This window comes from Onychomys torridus, chromosome 16 (assembly GCF_903995425.1).
Source record: "Onychomys torridus chromosome 16, mOncTor1.1, whole genome shotgun sequence".
Taxonomy (NCBI): Eukaryota; Metazoa; Chordata; class Mammalia; order Rodentia; family Cricetidae; genus Onychomys; species Onychomys torridus.
In genome coordinates, this window is record NC_050458.1 from 58120199 (window position 1) to 58142465 (window position 22267).

The 22267-nt window shown below is 44.3% G+C and overlaps 1 protein-coding gene across 4 annotated transcripts in view; it reads right to left on the reverse strand.

Annotated features, from left to right (window-relative positions):
* Yaf2 (YY1 associated factor 2) overlaps positions 1 to 20405 on the reverse strand; it is a 64872-nt gene extending 44467 nt beyond the window's left edge. The window contains exons 1-2 of one of the 4 annotated variants that reach the window (XM_036208574.1): positions 19851 to 20405; positions 19368 to 19493 (exon numbers count right to left, since the gene is read on the reverse strand). In XM_036208574.1, the coding sequence (XP_036064467.1) occupies positions 19368 to 19493; positions 19851 to 19876 (152 nt within the window). In that variant the 5' untranslated portion in view covers positions 19877 to 20405. Of the gene's footprint in view, positions 1 to 18995; positions 19018 to 19367; positions 19494 to 19850 lie in introns of those variants that run through there. The other 3 variants (XM_036208571.1, XM_036208572.1, XM_036208573.1) reach the window with 3 other exon arrangements.
* Positions 20406 to 22267: the final 1862 nt, after the last annotated feature.

Here is a 22267-nt window from a genome sequence, read left to right on the forward strand (position 1 = left end):
CATCACACCCAGCTCAGATTAGTATTTTTGAAAGCCATCTAAATCAACATTTTTAGATACCTGCACTCTCCTTTAACTTCAAGTCACACTGTGCAGTATACAGCACAAAGAGTTTGCATGTATTCATTTGGATTACAGGAGCAATTATCTAATTTTTTTTCCTTAACAGAATGAGATAGAATGTATCATTCCAAATCAAATATTATCCAATTTTTATTTAAAGAAAATACTGTCTCCATTTAAACTTAAGTCTTATGAGCTTAAAATATAATTAAATACATTTTAAAAATAAGAGAATTAAGGCACATTCAAAATATTTTAATATAACCAAAAGGGTGACTTGCACATTGGGAGTGAAAGCACATTTTATTGCTGTTGTTGTTATTCCACAAACTCAACTAAAATGGATTACTTCTGTGTGTGTGGCAATGGGACTTGAACCCAGGACCTCACACACTAGGCCAGTGTTTTATCACTGCCTTCAAGCAGATTTTATTTTTAATTCTAGAAATCAGAATGCACTACTCAAAATTAGTCTGTTGGAACTCTTGTGATTACAATGTGCATCAACCACAAGTTATTCCTTAGTATTCAAAACAGAACCAAATACTTCATCAGTAAAAGTTACCTCATAGACTCAACCTGAACTTAAAAAAAAAAAAAAAAGGTCTAGATTAAGATGTGGTAGTTAAAGCTGGGCATAGTAGTACAGGCCTTTAATCTCAGCACTCAGGCAGAGGCAGAGGCAGAGGCAGAGGCATACCAACCTCTGTGAGTTCAAGGCCAGCCTGGTCTACTGAGTTCCAGGACAGCCCCAGCTATGTAGAGAGACCCTGCCTCAAAACAAAACAAACACACACACAAAAAGAATGTGGTAAACAGCTGGACATGGTGAAGCACATTTGTAATTCCAATAATCAAAAGGCAGACGCAGGAGGATCCTGAGTTTGAGGCCATCTGGACTAAACAAATGACTGTCTCAGGTAACATAAGCCCCAGGCATGGTTGGTTTGCACCTGTAATCCCAGCACTCTTGAAGCTGAGGCAGAAGGGTCACCATTAGTTTGAGCCACTTTGGGATACAATGAGTTTAAAGTCATTCTGGGCTACACAGTAAGACTCTATATGGGAAAGAAAAAGGGGCTGGGTGGTGGTATATGTAGTTCAGCTGTAGAGTACAAGCCTAATACGAACACACTCCTAGAGTCAATGTCCAGCAGTCAGAGTAAGAGGCTCGGTAGGGTAAGGGAGCAGGCTATAGCTCTGTGCTGGAGAAGCACTTGCCTATTAAGTGTGAGGCCTTGGATCCCATCGCCAGCACCGTCTCTATGTCTGCCTCTGTCTCTCTGTCTCTCTGTTTCACACACACACTGAATTTTAACTACATAAATCACTATCAATATCATTCAAATACATAACTACAAGACATATATAACATTTGCCTTAGTAATGGAAGCTATTCAGACTTTGTTGCAAGCTGTTTCCATATCCCAATGCCTAATTTATAAGACAGGATCTTATAATAGCAGAATTGCCAACAAATTCTGAAGTGAAAATATGAGGTCAATCTATGTCCATTCTCTTGAGTGACATTTCACAGCTAACACATGTGCAAGTTGTTGTCAGAAGGGCTGGTAGGCCCCAGTCCCTAGAACTCCTGCTCTAGCCTGGCAACTGCCTTTCCTTCTGAACACTCTGGGTTTCCCTAATGAGCTTCCCTTTTTAATAGATAATCCAGCCCACAACAAAAAATTTTAACTGTAAACTGTGGTGGGCCCTGAAATGATTGCAACGCTAGCTGACAACTTGATTATAGCTTTGTGACAAGAAAGAAGGAGAAAATAAGTCATAATATTAAAATTATTCTGATCAGATCTTAATCATGCAAACTTTGTCAAATCAATTTCTTTTTAATGATCTGTATTATTTTTATTTTATGTGCATTAGTGCTTTGCCTGCATGTACAAAAGTGCCTGGTGCCTGTGGCAGTCCAAAGACGATGCTTGGTTCCCGAAACTGGAGTTACAGAGAGGTGTAAGGTGCCACGTGGGTGCTGGGAATCAAACTCTGGTCTAATAGCAACAAGTTCTCTCAACCACTAAGCAATATCTCCAGCCCCCTCAAATCAATCAATAACAACCTATAAAATTCAACTGCATATTTTCTGTGACTTTATAAAACAGTGGCAAATTTTTCCACCCTGCAACATAGTCAAGTTAAAAGTACTAGTTACTTTGACAGCTCAGCAGTGGTTCTGAGCACCTCCTTTTCCTTCTTTTGAAAGGGGAATAGTTCTTTCTTTATTACCAACGAGCGAGGCTTAAGTGGTAATTCCTTTTTTACATCTTACCAGGCTCAATTCTAATCATCCAGGTTTAAGGTAACCCCATTCTCACTTTAAAAGTGCATATAAAGGGGCTGGAGAGCTGGCTCAGCAGTTAAGAACACTAACTGCTCTTCCAAAGGTCCTGAGTTCAATACCCAGCAACCATATGGTGGCTCACAATCATCTGTAATAAGATCTGGTGCCCTCTTCTGGCCTGCAGCCATATATGCAGGCAGAACACTGTATACATAATAAATATATATAAATAAATCTTTTTTTTAAAGTGCATATAAAGATTGCACAGATGGCTCACTAAAGACATCTACTGCTAAATCTGATGATTTAAATCGCATCCCAAGAATTCACATAGTAGAAGAAAACCAACTCCCGAAAGTTGTTCCCTAAACCCACACCACACACAGAGACAAATAAACACACAAATGCAGTAAAGGTGCACATAAGACTGAGAATTTAATTCATTTGCAGAGAATTTGCCTGTTTCGTTCAAGACTGGGTTCAAGACCCAGCAAAGAAAAAAAATTACAAAGCCATCTCAAGAGAAGCTTCCTCCCCTTTACCTTTACATTCCCAATACTGTCCCTTGTTATCACATACCATATCTATGATTACTTTAGCTTAGGTCCAGGAGTGTAAAGGTATACCTTACTCCTCTTCCCAACTCTGCTACCTCGCCTGGCATCAGCCTCACAAGAGCATTTCAAAACTTCAGCATTTTCAGACCTTACCAGGAACTCACTCATCTTCAAATCTAAAGCCTCAGCTGTTTCCTGTACTGCTTATGCTCTACGTAACTGTTACTCAGCACTCACAAAACCTGAGTCAAACCCAATGTCCTTCAAAGACAGCTGGAACTCTACAAATTGACACACTTATTATAAACAGTGTGACCATCTACTTGGTGAGCTCATCAACAGAGTGCTGAATCGCCCTCCTAGAAAGATGACAGGGCGCTTCCTCGAGCCGTATACACTCCCTCACAATTAGCTACACAACTGTCCGGACATTCCAAAGTCACCATACATTCTTCACAATGAAAAAATCCTTGACACCAAGAGTCAACCTGAAGTTTGGGAGATTTTAATCATATTACATTCTGTAACTACAAGTAAAAACTACATTAAAAAGTAAGTTTTTCCCTCCTCCAAAATTAGTATGGTTTTAAAAATAGATATCACTAAATAATTACACCAGTATTCTTTGGGCATCAAAGCTAACTAGTAGCATAATTGTATTCATCTTCCTAACTACTAATATTAATCTTTTATTTTAACCTGTAGATAAAATTCAAAACTGCTGCAACTCTGAAGTGTTGAGGACAAGTGAAGAGCAGTATTATCACCCCTCACAAACTAAAACATAGGTAAAAATTCTACACCTGTGAAAACAAATGTGACACTGGATCGGTAAGTGTATGTTATATATGTATGTATCACATAGAACTTCAGAGGAAACGCATTGTGTCCTGCATCTGCAACACGCCATCATCCAGTCTTCCCGTTAGTTGTCTCTCCTCCGGGTCTTTTGTGCTTCTCTGTAAAAGAATGCTCCCCTTCTCCCACTGAGGAGCGGACTAGTGACGTTTCTCTAAGGTCTTCCTTGGCTCTCTTCTCACTCACTCGTCTACTCTCTCACAGCTTCCTCATCCACTCCCTCAGCTTCTACTCTGTCATGCATGCCAATGATTAATAACTGTGTATTGATAGTTTCTCTCTGCTAAGCCTCTCTCCACATATCTAACTGCACTGGAGACCTACCCATTCAGACTTCCTCTAGGCACCGAAGATTTAATGAAGCTCAGAGTAAACTGTTTCCTTCATGACACTTCTTGTATGGAAAAGTCTACTTATCCAATAGCATAAGTAAGCCAGACTACATTTGAGACTCCTTCCTCATAACCCAATTTTCTACCCTATAACCACACCCAATTAACAACTGAGTCCTGTAGTTTCCCCTGAATAGACGCAAGAGCCATTCACTTCCCTGGGCACTAGCCCGCCTTTGTTCACACAGTACTAACTCCTGCCAGATTGCTGCACTCACTTCCCTAATGGTCCTCGGGAGTTAGGAATCAACAAACACTCCTGGCTGGAGTTCCATCATATACAGTACTGACGGGAAAGAAAACACAAAGTGCCTAAAAATAAAATCTCAGAAAATCAAGTTCTTTTATCCAGTAAAAATGGGGGAAAATAAAATCTCATGTGACTCAAAATGAAATGAAAGAAATGTTCCTTAGAAAATGGAAACCAGTTTAAGGCTATGATACCACAATCAGATAAATAACTATGGTCTCTACAGTTCAGTTAAGCATTTTCAGTTTCTAGGTAAGACACAGACAAGCAATGAGAATTTCAATTAACACTACAATCATCAGTGACCAACATATACTAAATTAATTAATTATACTACACCACTTACCACCTTTACTCAACACCACGATGTCTTAGGAGATAAACGGCAAGGTGAGGATTTACACCAAGATATGACTCTTGGACCAATGACTCCCTTAAGAAGAAGACAGTCTATTGAAGTAGAGTAGACAAAACCAACATCCTCCAGAACACAATTATCATTTTAGCAGACAATGCTTTCACATTAGCTGCTTAATACTTCAGCATACACTGCTTATCACACACATTACTGGAGTACTGGGTAGAGAGTGAAATGTTAAATTTTTTGTTCTGTCAGGATGCTTCTATGACAAATCGAAATCACTATATAGAAAATTCATTTATTCAGATATTCATACATTCTTACTCTCATCCCTCCCCTGATAAACACACAAGTGGGAGGGAGGAGAAGAAGAGGTATAAGCAAAGGAGGAAGGTAGGCAGGTGCATTAAAAAAAAAAAAAATCACTGAAGCAATTTATGGGAAATTATTTTATTAGGAACTAAAGGCTGGGCGGTGGTGGCACTCACCTTTAATCCCAGCACTTGAGAGGTAGAGGCAGGCAGATCTCTGTGAGTTCGAGGCCAGCCTGATCTACAGAGTGAGAGCCAGGACAGGCACCAAAACTACAGAGAAACCCTGTCTTGGGAAAAAAAAGAAAAGAAAAAGGAAACACTTAACTCTTACGTTTTGATATTGTCCTTTAGCACACTGGAATCTAAATGTTTCATAATCAGGATACTAATGTATCCGCACTTGTATTTTTTGGTTGCTTTAGCTAACACGTTTTAGAACAGGCATTGTGCTAAGAACTTTACAGTAATTACTTTCATTTAAAACCGAGGAAAGTATTTTTATAATCTCCACTTTAAAAATGAGAAAAACAGACACTAAAAAAGTCAAAAAACGGTAAAAATGAAGACAAATTTTAAAAGCTTACAACAGGAAAAAACAAAAACAAAACAACAACAAAAACTTTCAAATCCCCATGTGCTAAGTGCAGGGAACTCTTAAAATTCAAGTTCTCTGAATTTTTGCTTTTCGTTATTATATTGGAGACATGTAAAAATTAAAAACAAGTATGCATGCTACCACAAGCCCCAGTGACCTTTGAAAAGCCTTTGACATTTTCCACCTCGGCCAGATCGGAAACACTCCCCTGCTGATTCAAGGACTTGCTAAAACTTCAGAGCAACAGCCAGGCTACACAAAGAAACCATCTTGAAAAATCAAAATGTGTCTGTCAGTCACTGACACAACCCAAACAAGTGGTCATGTTTTATCTAAATTAAGTGGCTGCCACTGGTCCAAAGTAATCTTCCCTCAGCATCCCATGAGTTAGTATTACAGACCCATACATTCATGTCCTGCTCTTTGGTTCCTATTTATAGGAAGTATGTTTTGTGTTAGAAGTTACCAAGAAATACAGCTACATCTAGGTATGAGCAAAATTACAATAAGAAACCCTTAAGAAGCTTGCTAAGGAGTTTACATTTTACTATGGCTAGGTAGAAAAGGCCTTGGGCCTCCAGACACTTTAATCTCAAATGAACTAGCTACTGGCCTGTCCTGTCCTCCCCACCACCTTAGACTAGAGCCTCAAGTGCAAACATAACACAAATAAACAGAAACACTGAAGACTTCATTCTGCCAGGTTCCAAACACCGTCAATCAGTTCTTTCAGACAACACTACAAACACTACATCTTCCAAATGTAGCTGAAAATCCCAAAAAGGGCCTGGACACAACAGTGGCCTGAACTCATTTAAGAACTTAATCACCAAAATCCTACCACAAACCTCTGACAATCTTCACTCTAAAGACTGTGTTGAGTCCTCCTAGGCTATCAAACAATCACAACTAGCCTGTCCCAGGAAATGAACATGCACTTGAGGCTCTTGAAAGATCCCTTCCAACCCTAAAATTATAGTTCTACAATTTTCCAAAGTAAACAGTATTATCAAATGTCTGCAGAATCCTTTAAAGCAGATGATTGTCAATCACAGAACAGCTTATGTAACAAGAAGAACAGAAATTGTAAGAATCAAATAAAACACTAGATGGTCAACAAATATTTGGTTAAGTGAATACTTTATTTAAAAATCACAATGACATATTTCATTATAAGCTTTAAATGGAATAATTTAAGGGAAATATAAGTTTTTAACCAAAGGTTTCATTCAAGGATTTAGATTAAACTTTTGGTTTAAAATCTTTGAATGAGCAGGGTGATAGCAGTGTATACCTTCAATCCTAGTACTTGGGAGGCAGAGTCAGGCAGATCTCTGGGAGTTCAAGGCCAGCCTGGTCTACAGAGCAAGATCCAGGATAGCCAGGGCTACACAGAGAAATCGTCTCAAAAATGGGGCAGGGCGGGGAGAAGCTTTGAATGACAGCTTGCTCCCCCAGTGTTGCATTCCCACTAAGTGTACCAGCACTCTAGCGAGCCCTGAAGTCTGAAGGAGCACCAGTGAAGTCTCAGCTAGTTTTCGAAACTCTCTACCAAAGAAGGAAGAATGGAGAACCAAGCAGCAGTCAGACAGACCGTCTGGTGAAGCTCTGGCTCCTGTGCCATGCCGTGACTCTTCCTTCCCAGCCCCGGAACCTAGACAGAGGCAGATGGAAGGCTACCTGGGAAGGGTGTAACCACAGCAAAGCACCAATTAGGAGGAGAAATGCTGGGACTGAATTCCTACTGCAAATTTAAATTTATCCTTAAAATAATTACAAGACAATAGCAACTTACGGACAAAATAATCTGGTAAAACCTTTTCAAGCATGATCTTAAATTTTTTTGAAAAACTCATCAGGCATCAATAAACAAGAAAAATTAAAGGAATGTTAATTGGAAACGTTTAAAGATCCACAATGCTCCAGGTACTTTCCTAGCTTGGAAGGACTGAAATAAATGAAACGATGTCTGCCCTACAGAGCAGACAACCATCTCAACAATCTTACTGCATCTGATGACTCACTAGGAATAATTACAGCACAAGCACACACTCACAAATTTCAGTATGGGAATCGGAGTGGGGAGAGGGTGAAGCGTTCTTCAGCAGTGCCAGCTGGTAATACTTCAGTGACACCTCAAAGGATTGATTAGGATATGTGTGCTGACTAGTTTTAGGGCAACTTGACACAAGCTAGAGTCACTGGAGAGGAGGGAGCCTCAACTGAGAAAATGCTTCCGTAAGATTGGGCTGTAGGCAAGCCTGTGGGGCATTTTCTCAATTTGTGATGGATAAGGGAGGGCCCAGCCCATTGTGAGTGGGACTACCCCAGGCTGGTGGTCCTGTGTTCTGTAAGAAAGCAGGCTGAGCAACCCACGGAGAGCAAGTCAGTAAACAGCTCTCCTCTCTGGTCTCTGCATCAGCTCCTGTCTCCAGGTCCCTGCCCAATTTGAGCTCCTGTCCTGACTTCCTTCAATGTCAAAGAGTAAGCCAAATAAACCCTCTGCTCCTCAACTGCTTTGGCCATGGTGCTTCATCACAGCAACAGTGACCCTGACTGAGACAGACACATAGCAGGAAGTGAGGCTAGGAAAATAATTTAGGAACAGATGATTATGGCCTTGATCTTATGAAACTCTGTCCTCCACACTTGAAATGGCCATTGCCATCTTTGAAATCAGGAAGCTGTGACTGCCAGCCAAGATCTTCCTAGGATTGGGCTCACTCACTACTACAGCCCCAGGCCAGGCCTGCTCAGATCCCTGGTTCAGGGTCTGCTGAGCCCCTTAGTGAGATAAAGAGCATCTAAGTGACTTAAACCAGCATAAAAATAAGGTTTAAAAGGTGCTAAAGACAGGGCTAAAATAAAAGCTCAGCAGTTAAGAGCACTGGTTATTCTTCCAGGGGACCCAGGTTCAATTTCCAATACCCACATGGAAACTTTTATATCTCTAGTCTCAGAAAATGTGACACCTTCTTCGGGCCTCTGAAGGTACTGCACACATGTGATACATGCAGACAAAACACCCATACACATAAAATACATTTTTAAATAAAAAAATTAAAAGTGCTAAAGCAATCAAGGAGGCCTCTCAAACCCATGTGTGTTGAGCTAGTTTCTAGGGAAAATGCTGATCACCAAATTGAGTACTATGAGAAGCCTTAATGAAGGTATAAAGGATAAAGAAGTGTGGCCAGATGGAAAGATTAAACTTGTCCCAGAGTATCCTATGTACTCTCCCCCCACCCCCCCGCACCCGCTGAGAAGTTCAAACTACTCCCAGCCTGGGACCTGTCAACGGTCAGGTGTAGCCAAGGGGAAAGCAGCAGCCAGCAGCACTGCCTGCTTCGAGCCTGGGCAGCAAGCAAAAGCGCACCTCCTGAGGCACACAACTAGCCCTGCCCTGCCCCTGGGTGGTGGGGTGGGAGGTGTCAGCTTCCGTAGCCAACCTGATATACCTGGGAGGAGGGAGCTTCCATTAAGGAATTGCCTATATCAGACTGGCCTGTGGGCATGTCTGTGGGGTACTTTTTTAATTGCTAATTGCTATCAGAGGGCCCAGCCCACTGTGAGCAGTGCCATCCCTGGGCAGAGGTCCTAGGTTATAGAAGGCGTAGCAGAGCAAGTCACAGGGATCCAGCAAGCAAGAGGCATCCTTCCAAGTTCCTCCCTCCAGGTTCCCTCAGTGACAGACTATGTAAAACGTTCTAATCCCTTCCCTCCCCAGCTGCTTTTGGTCAGTGTTTTATCTCAGCAACAGAAAAGCAAACCAGGACAGGGATGAGGGTTGGGGATGCACAAGACACAGGCAGCTCATCCATAACCGGGGGTCAGAGGAAAAGAAGTAACGTTATCTATGGAGCTGCTCTACCCAAAACGACTCTTTTAGGAACACAACTGCTGAGGTGATGGGATCTTTCATGCTGCACTGAACCCTGCTGCTGCACTGAACCCTGCTGCTGCACTGAACCCTGCTGCTGCACTGAACCCTGCTGCTGCACTGAACCCTGCTGCTGCACTGAACCCTGCTGCTGCACTGAACCCTGCTGCCAATGTTTTCTTCCTAGTCTGAGTGTTCTTTTGCTGCTGAAGACCCACTGTCACTTGCCTCACTTTAATGACATAGAGCTAATCCTGAATGTCACACAGACTCAGAGCAGAATCTTGAAAACATGTAAGAGCAACTAAAAGAGTATGAACGAGAAAACCAATTCACATAAGGCACTCGGGCCAGGGACACCTCGAAAGTCTTGAGTTTTATGGCTGGGTCAGGTGCCAATAACAGCCCACAAGGTGACTGGAAAAAAAAATCCTACAAATGCCCATGTCTATAAACATTAAAACAATGGTTACGAATTTGCATGAAGGTCCCCTGTATGGACGAAAACAAACAAAACAAAGTTGAGGAAGTCATAAGGTTACTGAATGAAAATTCCAGTGCCAAGAATGAATTGCCTCTCCAAGAGTTGGCTAGGAAAATGGCTAAGGCTACACAAACCAAAAAGGTTACTGCTGGTGCCATAGGTGTATGTTGAACTAGATGGTAAGACTATTAGTGAAGATATCATGAACTGTAGTAGACTATTTAAAGGTGTGTTACTTTTGCGTATGTTGAATTTGTTTAACTCTGTGAAGCTGGGTTACTATGCCTGTCTAAAACACCTGATGGTCTCATAAAGAAATGAACAGCCAACAGCAAGGTAGGAGAAAGGATACGTAGGGCTGGCAGGCAGAGAGAATATATAGAGGGAGAAATCTGGAAAGGGAGATCTAGGAGGAGCCAGAGAAGGAAGAGGGCATCAGGGGCCAGTCACCCAGCTACACAACCAGCAACAGAGTAAGATTTATAGATTTGAATGGGAAAAGCCCAGAGGCAAAATGCAGACAGGTAAGTTAAGGAAAGCTGGCAAGAAACTAAGCCAAGCTAAGGCCGGGCATTTATAAGTAAGAATAAGCCTCTGTGTGTGATTTACTTGGGAGCTGGGTGGTGCCCCCCCCCAAAAAAAAAAACAGTAAAAATCAACAACAATGAACTTTGGTTGCAGGACATAGAGAAATCAGGATAAGCTGAGTTCAAAGCATATTCCCTACTAGCTATGATTTGTAGTACTGAAAGGCACTACAAAGGCTACTAAAGAATTGTTGCCAATGGTCTTACTCAGCAATGTACCCTTCATGTTAACACCCTGAGTATGCTATGCAAGACGTGCCCACTGATGCAATAGTGTCCTGACTGATAGTACACTCAACCACCTTCCAAGGCCTGCTCCACTAGAAGGAACTATTAGTCAGGCTAAAAGCCCAGGGCTGAGGAGGTCATAGAGCCACTGTGGTTTTGGCTAAATAAATATTATGTGCCCCCATCAAAGTGCCTTTTATGTTTATGCCTATGGATTATTACTGCTGTTGGCCCTGGTCAGAAAAACTTCTTTTTGTAGGGTCAGTGATTACTACAGTCAAAGTGCTGAGAAGTGACTCTTATCATGCATAATAGCACAACATTCCACCCTAAATAAGAGAAAATAATCTTAGATGTTGGCTCAGGGACATGTGGAAAGGGGGCCACAAGGAATGAGAAAGATCCAGAAGACAAAGTAGAAAGCTGAGGAACTCTGTTCTCCAGCCAGTGCCATCTTGAAATGCTGCACAAGACATCTCCTAACTGGAAGGAGAGACAGTACAGGCATTTAAAAAGGCACACAAGGTCCCCTTCTCCTCTGTGAAAATAAACAACTTGCGGAGGAGAGACTCTTTGTGAGTGGTGCATGCTCCTCCTCCTCTTCTTCTTTTTGGTTTTTCGAGACAGGGTTTCTCTGTGTAGCTTTGTGCCTTTCCTGGATCTCGCTCTGTAGACCAGGCTGGCCTCAAACTCACAGAGATCCGCCTGCGTCTGCCTCCCGAGTGCTGGGATTAAAGGCATGTGCCACTACCACCCGGTTACATGTTCCTCTCCTAAGTAACCCCAATTAAACTCACTGGTTCAGCAAATTGGTTGGTGTAGAATTGTTTCTTTGGTCAGTTACCGTCTCTATCTGAGGCGAACAGAAATAGGATTGCCCAAGAACAGCACAGACCCTCAGTACTATTTGTTTTTTAAGCATACAAGAACCAGTATTATGTAGGTCTTCTAAAAGATGTATGCAGCATTTTGAGGAAGAGATCAATTAGCCTGATATCTCATTATCTCATGAAAGAAATGGTACAGGATTCTAAACTGTAATGACAGAAACCGGAAAAAGGTTCTGAGAGACAACCCATGGAAGATTGTACTTGAAGAATAATAACAGCAAGTTAGACAATGCAAGGTTTCTAGCTTAGGTACTAGAAAACATTTATGCCACATACAGGGTAAGGAATATAGAAAAGTCAAAAATGACTAGGCAAAAATTAATTTCAGAGAATTACTAGGAAAAAAGGAGTGTTGGTGATATCAAAGAAGGAATATTTTAATTCAAAAGCAAAAGCCACCAACACCAAAACCAAGAAGGCGACACTTAAAGACTGAAGTCAACAGGTTTTAGCAATAAGAGATCATCAGTTATCAGACTAAATAGGAAGCAGAAAGAGTATCTGCTCAAGTCAGCCTACTCTATGCAGAGAAACACAGGCCTGTAAAACTGTGGGCCACAAGTTGTTTTTTGTCTCAGGATCTCTTCAAGCTCTCAAAAGCTATGTTTCTGTGGATTTTTGTAAAGATGTATTTATTTTTATTTTATGTGTATGGGTGTTTGCCTGTTGAACATATATGTACCCCAAGTAGGCCAAGGATCAGAAGAGGTCACTGGATCTCTGACAAGCAGCCACATTGGTGCTGGAAATCAAACCATGGTCTTCTGGAAGATCAGCCAAGTACTCCTAATCTCCGAGCCATCTCTTTAGCCCGTTTCTGTGTTCTTGTCTATGTATATTGTACCAGAAATAAAAACAGACCAAGCTCAGCAACAGAGCACTTGCTTCACCACCCATGAGACCTTGCTTTCCATGTCCAGAAAACACACAAATGCATGTTTGCTAGTTCATCTTAAAACACATCTGTTGTGGGATGTGCTATATGTCAACTGTGTTGCTCTGATTGGTTGATAAATAAAACACTGATTGGCCAGTAGCAAGGCAGGAAGTATAGGCAGGACAAGCAGAGAAGAGAATTCTGGGAACAGGAAGGCTGAGGCAGAGAGACCCTGCCAGCCACCACCATGACAAGTGAGATGTAAGGTACTGGTAAGCCACGAGCCACATGACAACTTATAAACTAATAAAAATGGGTTAATTTAAGATATAAAAACTAAATAACAAAAAGCCTGAGCCATTAAGCCAAACAGTTTAAATAATATAAACGTCTAAGTGATTATTTTATAAGTGGACTGCCAGACTTAAGGAGACCTAAAAAAAACTCTAACTACACACACCACATTTTAATTAAATGATATATTTAATTAAATATTCTTTACAAGGGCAAAGAATCTCTGCATTTTCTAAAATAAAGATAAGTTTGTGTACAGTGCTCTTTTTGGCAAGATTCCCACATCTGCCTAAACAAAGTGTTCTGTCGTACCTATTTATGCATTTAATTTCTAGTACTACGTTATCTTGGTCCAAGAACATGAAATATACTTAGACAACAACAGGAATGTAAAGGAAGAAAAAGAGTTGTTTCTCTTCAAAAAAAAAAAAAAAGACAAGTGTCTTCCTTCATAGCCCAGGCTAACCTCAAACCTGCCATGTTCCTGACTCTACTCCCACCCCCCAGATACTAGAAGTGCCAGCATGGGCCACCACACCCAGCCTCAACTCTGGCTTTCAAGTCTTCTTTCCAAGTAGTTGTTTGTCTCTCTTTTTTTTTTTTTTTTATTTTGTGGGGGGCGGGGAGGAGGGAGATTGGTGTCTTGCCCACATGTATGTCTGTGTGAGGATGTCAGATCCCCTGCAACTGAAGTTACAGAGTTATGAGCTGCCATATAGGAGCTGGAATTGAACCCAGGTCCTCTAGAAGAACAGTCAACGTTTCTAACCCCTGAGCCATCTCTCCAGCCCCAGTAGTTGTTTCTTAAAGTTTTGTTGCAATGGAAAAATCTAAAGCCACATCAACTAAGTTTTCAAGATATTTCCTTCAAGACCTTTCTACTTTGTACTTCGATTATCCATGCTTGGCTCTTTAACGCCACACAGTGCATTGGTTATTATGAAATAACAGCTCACTAAGTTATACAGATCTTCCCAATGTGGAGACAGTTCATGAAAATATCAGAAACTGCATTCACTGATAACATCACCAATCTTACCAGACAAAACATATGGAGAAAAGCAAAAAGTAAAAGGGAGACATACAAAAACTTCTGAGTGTTCAGAGCACCAAAGCTCATTATTTTGATTATGGGTTTTCAAAAAGTGTAGTTTTCACTTGGTTTATATCACTGGTAAAAATACCATCAATTTTTCTCTCGAATGTGACAGACTCACTGCATTTACTTTCAGAAAACACCCGTCAAAGTCTTACATCTAACTAATCTGGTCTTCCGGGTAGCCTTTTATGTGGAAACACCACAAGCGTCTCCCTTTGTCTCCAACCACCACACTTGGCCTTCAGCACAAGTGCTACATTCGCACTTCCCATTTTGTTGGGCTACTAAGAGGAAAAACTTAGCAGAACTGGCCTGTTACCCTGCTTCAGCAGGGACGCTCTCAGGTGGAAGTAGGGTGGTTTCCAGTGGCCGGTGGGAGGGTACACTGAATACAGGGGCAGGCAGTTCTGCTGCTCTGCCTCACACTGAAGTGAGTGTTTGCACATACCACTGCCGCTGCACTGCTCACCACAGTTAACAGTAGAAAGGACACCAGATAGTGCTGTTGAGAAAACACCTTGGACGTCACAGATGAACTATTATAACGAGCACTTTTATAAGAAGAAGGTTCCTCCTTCCACTCTGAAAATTATTACTAGGTACAATCCAAACACTTGATCCCCTTCACAATTCCCTATAAACAATGAACTTGTATGAGTTCTCTAACCCAAGATAAACAGAGGATAAACCCTTGAGAATAAGTCCCTAAATAATAAGTAGATGTGCTCTTCAAGTTGTGGAGGATCAGGAACTGTATTTCAAAAGAAAACCTAGACAATTAGATGGCCCTTGTTTTGCTTCTCTTATTTCTATACCATGTGTCTAAAAAAATTGGTACCAAACCTCAAAGAAATGAACAGAAAGCCACGGTGACGGATAATAGGTACACTTAAAGATTTTTACCTGGTTACTTTAGAGTTTCTTCAAAATCTGTACTTTACAATTTATTCCTACTTTATAGAAGCTGAAATAACTTTTATCAACAGTCAAATTCTAACCATAATACTGTGCTAGCTATAAAGTATACATACATTTTAATAGATAATTTTCATCTCTTTAGTTCACACGAAAGATTAATCTCACATAAAGAATTTATTTTAATCATTCATTTATTTTATGTGTATGAGTATTTTGCCTGCATTTATGTCTATATACCATGCATGTACCTGTTACTGACACAGACCAGAAGAGACCATCAGAGCCTGGAGGACTGGAGTTACAGATGGTTGTGAGCTGCCGAGTGAGTTCTGGGAATGGAACGCAGGTCCTCTGGAAGAGCACTCGGTGCTCTGAATTGACTAACCACCTCTACAGTCCCTCACTTAGAAGATTATATACAGCCCAAAGTGTTTCCCATCCACAAAAACACTAACAAAAGAGACTAAAATCTCCTCACTAGAGCGAGTACCTGAGATTCTGTATAACCAAAGACACTAAAGAAACTTTGCTGAATGCTGATGTGTCTCAAAGGAGACATGAAGTTCCCAGACTCCTACCCACCATAGGAACTAGCATTTTTCCTACTATACCGTCTTTCCCACATCTCCCCAAAATGAGGCCAAGCAGACACCTATCCTGAAAAATTACGTTACTGGTTATGCTTGAATGCCTTGTAGGGCTAGGATGACTTAGCAGCAATCATTCAGACAATAGCTCAAAATCAAAGCAAACAACTTTGTCACTTTGATTTGTAACTATCTGCTATCCAAAGTCATTTTCCAAGGCTGAGTGTGTGGCTTCAAGTCAGAGTAGTGAAGTATCGTGCCTGAGGCCTTAAGTTCGACACCCACTTCCCCTTTCCCTAGAAAAAGGAAAAAAGTAATTTTCCATTCCCACATGAAGATATTCATCTTCACTCAATCATCCAGCAAGCAATTAATACCTTCATAAGCAATACACAATACTTTCCTTCTTTCCTTCCTACAACACTGAAGAGGTCATTTCCTAAAGTCTCACATGCTTTTATTTATGATACTTACGTTAAAACAAGAGCCAGCTACACAGGAGACTAGGCAGCACCCCTGACAATAGTCCAATGGTGTCTCTTTGGGGGTCTGGGTTTTGTGTGTTTGTTTCCTTTTCAAAATATTCCCTGTCTGTCCGGGCTGGCTCAGACCTGTAATTCCAGTACTAAGGAGGCTAAGGGATGAGGAATGTTGTGAGTTCAAGGCTAGCCTGAACTACGGGCAAGGCTTACTCCAAAGAATTCTGTCTTTCTGACATCTATCACTGTTTAAATAAAAGCATAATGCAGTTTACGATCCTTAAACTATCTTCTTGTTCAGTCTAGATTTTTTTAAAGGATAGAAATGGCATACGCTATGTCCAAGCACATCTTATTCTGACATACTCACTATGGAGATAACCACACTCTGTAGAATGACGCAACCTACCAAAAATGGAGCCAAAGAAAATACTCATCTGAAGCAGTTGCTTAAAAAACTTACGTATTAGCCAGGCAGTGCTGGAGCACGCCTGTAATGCCAGCACTCAGGAGGCAGAGGCAGGTGGATCTCTGAGTTCGAGGCCAGCCTGGGCTACCGAGTGAGTTCCAGGAAAGGCACAAAGCTACACAGAGAAACCCTGTCTCAAAACAAAACAAAAAATATATCTATATACATATATAAGTATATTTCCATTCCCGTAAAATCTTCTTCTTTGATTTTTATTTATTTATTATGTACACAGAAGAGGGCACCGGATCTCATTACAGATGGCTGTGAGCCACCATGTGGGTTCTGGCAATTGAACTCAGGACTTCTGGAAGAGCAGTCAGTGCTCTCAACCTCTGAGCCATCTCTCCAGCCCCTCCAGTAAAATCTTTAATGAAACACTACAAACCCATCTTCCCACTTTAAAAAAAAAAAAATGTTCAGATGTCTAGAATGGCTTAGGCTTGGTTGGCCGCACATTTGGCAACTAAGACAGATTCAGTTCAGGTCTTTCTGACCCAAGAGATCCAAGTACTGGCTAAGGTCACACAAACAAGTCGTTAGCAAACTGCATCCCTGTGCTCTGGAGCTACCCACTCCTGCTCCGCCTTTCACCAGCCTTACTCTTTAAATTACTCTAACTGCTAATAAACATGCCAAAGGGGGGGAGGGGACAGACACAACACAATTCTTCCCAACCACTAAAACGTTGGCTTTTCATCTGTGTTCTGCAGTTCTTGAATCGTGTTTTCCTATTGTTCCGACAAGGAAATACTCTGCATGAAGTCAGTATCTACTTATTAACCATGCCCTGTTCTATCCAAACATGGATTCCAATCTCAGTTTCAGAAACAGCAGAAGGACCGGTAACAGATAACAGAGAAACGAGAGCTCTTGGAGTCATCTTAGGGCCAAAGCCAAAAGAGAAGAGACGAGGAGCGAGAGGAAGGCGGAAGCTGAGAGGTCACAGTGCAGAACACTTACTTTTAGGAACAGAGTGTCCCTTAGACTGCTGGTGAGTTGCCCAGAGCCTCTTCAGTTTCAACCCACATGACAACGCTTCAATGAGTCCTCCTCAAGTAATGTTCGCACCACTAAAAAGTGGGTCTACAAGAGCTCAGATATACTGGTAAAAGAGAAAAAGTCAGGGCCCCCCAGGGTTGGCCTCAGGCCTCTTCTAGAGTAGGCCCACTCCTCTGTCCTGGGCCAGTGGCCCTGTGTGCTAGCCTCTTCTTCCAGACCCCAGGGACTCGGCCTGCTGCCTCTCTTCTGAATGCCACAAGCTATTCTACTTCTCAGGGGTCCTCTAACCCCAAGACTGGCCATGCAGTAGGACACCAGCTTCCCCCCTTCCTGGCTGTCTCTGCAAATAAACGAAGAGGCTCTTCTAATTCTAGTATTTTTCTAATAGCTACAAGAGAACAGAGGGGGAAACGAAACAAAAAGCACCAGTAGAGTGGCAGAGATTAGGATTATAGTCATTGTCTCTACTCCCAAGGAAAGTCAAATGTTCTACATGTCGCTTATCTACAAATATGCAGATATACAATTACATGCTAAGCCACTCCCGTCCTTATATAGACATAAAGATACACCCCGCTTTTCAAAACGCTTAAAGCATGAGCTCAAAAAATAGCAAATAGTTTCTCTTTTTAGAATTTTTCCTTTTAACTTACAAGGTATTTTAAAACTTGCTTTTTAATAAACATCATGAAATAGTAAAAATATTATATCTAATACAAATGAGTTCACAGTAAAAGCCTATGGAGATTTACAAGGCAGGTATGTCAAAAGCAACTAGTATTGTGGAGACAATAAAAGTCTGACATGCCTCTACATTTAAAATTCAAAACCAGGCTACCTCATTTAAAAAATAACCTGGACTACTCAGAATATGTCAAAATTATATAGGCCCTCTTTTTCAAGCAACAAGAAACTTCCCAGTGTTCTTATTGTGGTAATGTGTACTTTAATAGGCTTCATAGTATCAAAATAAATAGCTTATCTAAATATTGCTACAAATCACAAGACTCTAAGAAGTGAATTCAAAGGCTACCTGCAAAGGACCCTTACGACCAAATGCAGACAGATCAAGAATGCCACTGACTTTGAATTTCCTAGATTTAATTCTTTTAAGTGTTTCATTTTTTTTAAGACAACTATAATAACTCTACCATACAACAAATTTAGGGCTCCAAACAAGCAAAGATCATGTAATTATCACGTTTGTCTCCAGCTATTCGGCTCCTGGGGAGTAAGTACGTGTTCCCGGGTTCGCCTCCCAACTACTTTACCGTAAACTATTACAGAAACGGAACAAAAACAAGACGCAAAACCTTGGCCCGGACCCTTCCGGACATCCATGCCTAAGAAAGTTTAACCAATATATTACGATCCGACAACGAGACACTTTCCGCCCCCCCCCACTTCCCCACCCCGGAGGGTCGGATGACAGACACCGTAGCCGTTCCTCCACACCCCCATCCCCCCCCACACCCACCCACACCACACCCACACCCGCACCCGCACACTAACAACAATGCGGCCAACATCCTCGTGCCAGGCTGGGGAAGGGGGGCACCGCACCGGCCACGCACAAGAATCGCAGCAGCCGCCGCCGCCGCCGCCCGCGACCCCCTTGAATAATTCACCCCCTCCCCACCCGCAGCGGGCGTTGCGGGCGCCGCCACCGCCGACCCCTCGCCGCCAAGCCACGGCTTGAAGCTGGGTCGCGCCCCAACCGCGGCCGCCGCCTGGCTGGGCCGCCCCGATGTCCCCCGCGTCACGCCGGGGTGGGGTGGGGTGGGATCGGGGAGGTTGGGGAGAGCGGGGTGGGGTGGGATCGGGGAGGTTGGGGAGGGCTGGGGGGCGAGGGGGTGTCGCCGGCCGCGGGCGCGCGGGACTCACCGGGTGGAGGTGCCCTTCCGCACATCGCACATCATGCACTTGAAGGCCTCGGCGCTGTTCCGGAAGGTGCAGACGCTGCAGTCCCAGTAGCCCTCATCCGAGGCGGGCTTCGGCTGCCGCTTCGGCCTGCAGGACACAACCGGACACGACGCAGCGCGGGGTCAGCGGCAGGCCGCGCCCGGCCCCGTGCCCCGCCCCGCCCGGCCCGCGACCCCCGCCTCCCCACCCCACCCTCCTCTTCTCTTCCCCCTCCCCGCCCGCTCGCCCTGCTCGCCCGCCCGCCCGCCCGCCCAGCGCCGCGCGGGGGAGGGGAGCGCGGCCGCTGACCCCGGCCGCCATCGCGGCCCATTGTGGGCAGCCGAGCGCGCGGCGCCGATCCCTTCCACCCCCGCGTCCCGCGACCCCCTCCGTCCGTCCACCCTCGAATCCAGCCTCGGGCCGCGGCCGCCGCCGCCCCCGCCCCCGCCGGCCGGGGATCGTTACCTGGTCGGGCTCTTCTTGTCGCCCATGCTCGCGGCCGACAGCGCGCGGAGCCGCGGCCGGTCTGTCAGCGCCCGGGGTGAGCCGGGGGCCGGCGGAAGCGCGGGGGCGAGGGGACGGGGAAGGCCGCGCCGCGCGCCGCGAGCTGCAGCCGCCGCCGCCGCCGCCGCTGCCGCCGCCGCCGCCGCCGCCGGATCCCACGCAGCCTCCAGCTGTCGGGGAAACTCCTTGCCCCGCGCGCACGTGACCCGCGCCGGCCAACCAGCGGCCGCGCCGGAGACTTCAAACGCGGGGAGCGCGCGGCCCGGCCACCGGTAGCGAGTTCGCGCTGCCGCCGCGGCCGCTGCCGCCGCGGCCTCTCCGGCCCGGAGCTTCCCTGCCAGGCCGCGGCCGGGAATCTCGGAGGGCCCGCGGTGGCCCGCGTCTGCAAAAGGCCTGGGCGCTCGGGCACGCGCCCCTCCCGCCTCACCCCCCTGCCCCACCGCGCACGGCGGGGACTGTCACCCTTCCTTGCCGGGAAGCGAGACGACGGAACCTCCGGAAAGGTTCGGTGCCCTGCTCTGGCTTACATAATCCAGACGTGACGAAACCTTTGCAGGGTCTGATCGTGTTTTCATTCCAGAGGCGTGCTCTTGGCCTCACGGGGCTCTGCAGTGGCTTGTTATAAAACGGATGCTGCTCGTGACGGTCGAGCTTGCTTCTGCCCTGAACACCATTTCCCCCAGGTCTCGTTATTTCAGCCTGCTGGAGACATGCATCCCGTGCTAGATCCTGACACTGGTCCTTTAAGTTCTGGTCCCACCTGGCCAATCAATCGAGCCGGGACCCCACAGCCAGAGTTAGCATGCCATCGCTCTGATCAAGAGACCACCTGAGCATGGCAGTCGGTGAATCGCCATCAGAAAAGCTGCACCCTGGAGAGAGTAATAGCTGAGATTCATCCCTTCGCAGAGCCCCCTGCCTTCTGCCTTACTTGTGTGGACCGATGAGGGCATAGAAGCTTAGCGTCAGGCTTAAGTAAAGAGGACCCGAGTTCGGGCACTGCGTGCTTAGAACAGTCGATTTGAAGCTGGGACTGCGGGGTAACTTGCAGTTGGGGGTATACTGTAAGAATGTTTAGGAACTCTCTACCCAGCTAGAACGGAGCAGGAAGAAGCAAATTTTCATCTTAATACTCAGAGTGGGACAGCAACTAAAAACTTATGAGTTAATTATTTATGAAATCCTTAATATGTTGAACTATATTATGTCTGAGGGTAATTGAAATAGGAAAAAAAAAAAAAAACCCAGCTAAGGGGAGACTCCTGTATTGATATATTACTTACTAAGCAACAAGAGCTAATAAGCTAATAACCGAAATAGGAAACGCCATCTTTTTTACCTTTGGGAATTAGAGATTAATTGGGGTAACTGAGAGGGAAATAGGCTACAAGCCTCTGAGAGAAGGAACAGGACGGGGCATATTATAGCTAAGAGGTGGGGCACTTGCGTAGCGTGCACAATGCACAATGCTGAATAACACAAGATTTGAAAAACCATTTAAAGTGTTGATTTATGTGGGGTTTTGCTTCGTCGGTTAGCATTACTTCATTTTTGCAAAATGATTCTAATTTAGGTGAGTAAAAAAGTTATATGCATTGATCTTTTCAAGGTAAGTGTTAGAGGTTCTGAGTTTTATGGATTGGAAATGTGTTTTTCCCATAATACTGGAGGCTCCGAGTAAAGACCCGGTTGTCGGCAGGGCTGGTTCTTGGGCGGCCTGTGCTGTTTGCTTGCAGAGAGCCATCTCTTTTGGTCCCGCCTCCACAGGGCCATCTTTGTATGCGTGCACCGGTATCCTAATCCCTTCTTATGTCTGTGCCTGCGCCCCACGCTCTTCTTATAAGGGTGCCATCCGTTGGATTAAAATCTACACCAGTGGCTCTCAACTTGTGGGTCGCGACTCCCTCTCCCTGTCTGTGTGGCTATATGCGCTCTGTTCCCTGTGCGCATGCATACAGAGACCAGGGGTCAACATCAGGTGGCCTCTTCAATCACTCTTCGCCTTTTTGGAGATAAGGTCTCCCACTGAACCTGGAGCTCTCAGCTTCAGCTAGACAGGCTGGCCAGTGAACCCCCGAGATCCTTTGTCTCTGTCTCTCTGGTGCTGGGATAACAGGCTCGTACCACTGCATTCTGCTTTACACGTGTGTTCCTGAGAAGTTGAACTCGGGTCTTTATGGTCTCACAATGAGAACTTTCCCTGTTGAGCCATTACCCCCGGCCCCTCTCCCTTTTCTCTTGATTCCTATATTCTGGTGATGGGAAGGACTGCACCATAGTTTGACCTCTGGTTTAAAACATCCAGTGCGGGGTGGGAATTTAGCTCAGTGGTAGAGCGCTTGCTTAGCAAGCACAAGGCCCTGGGTTCGATCCTCAGC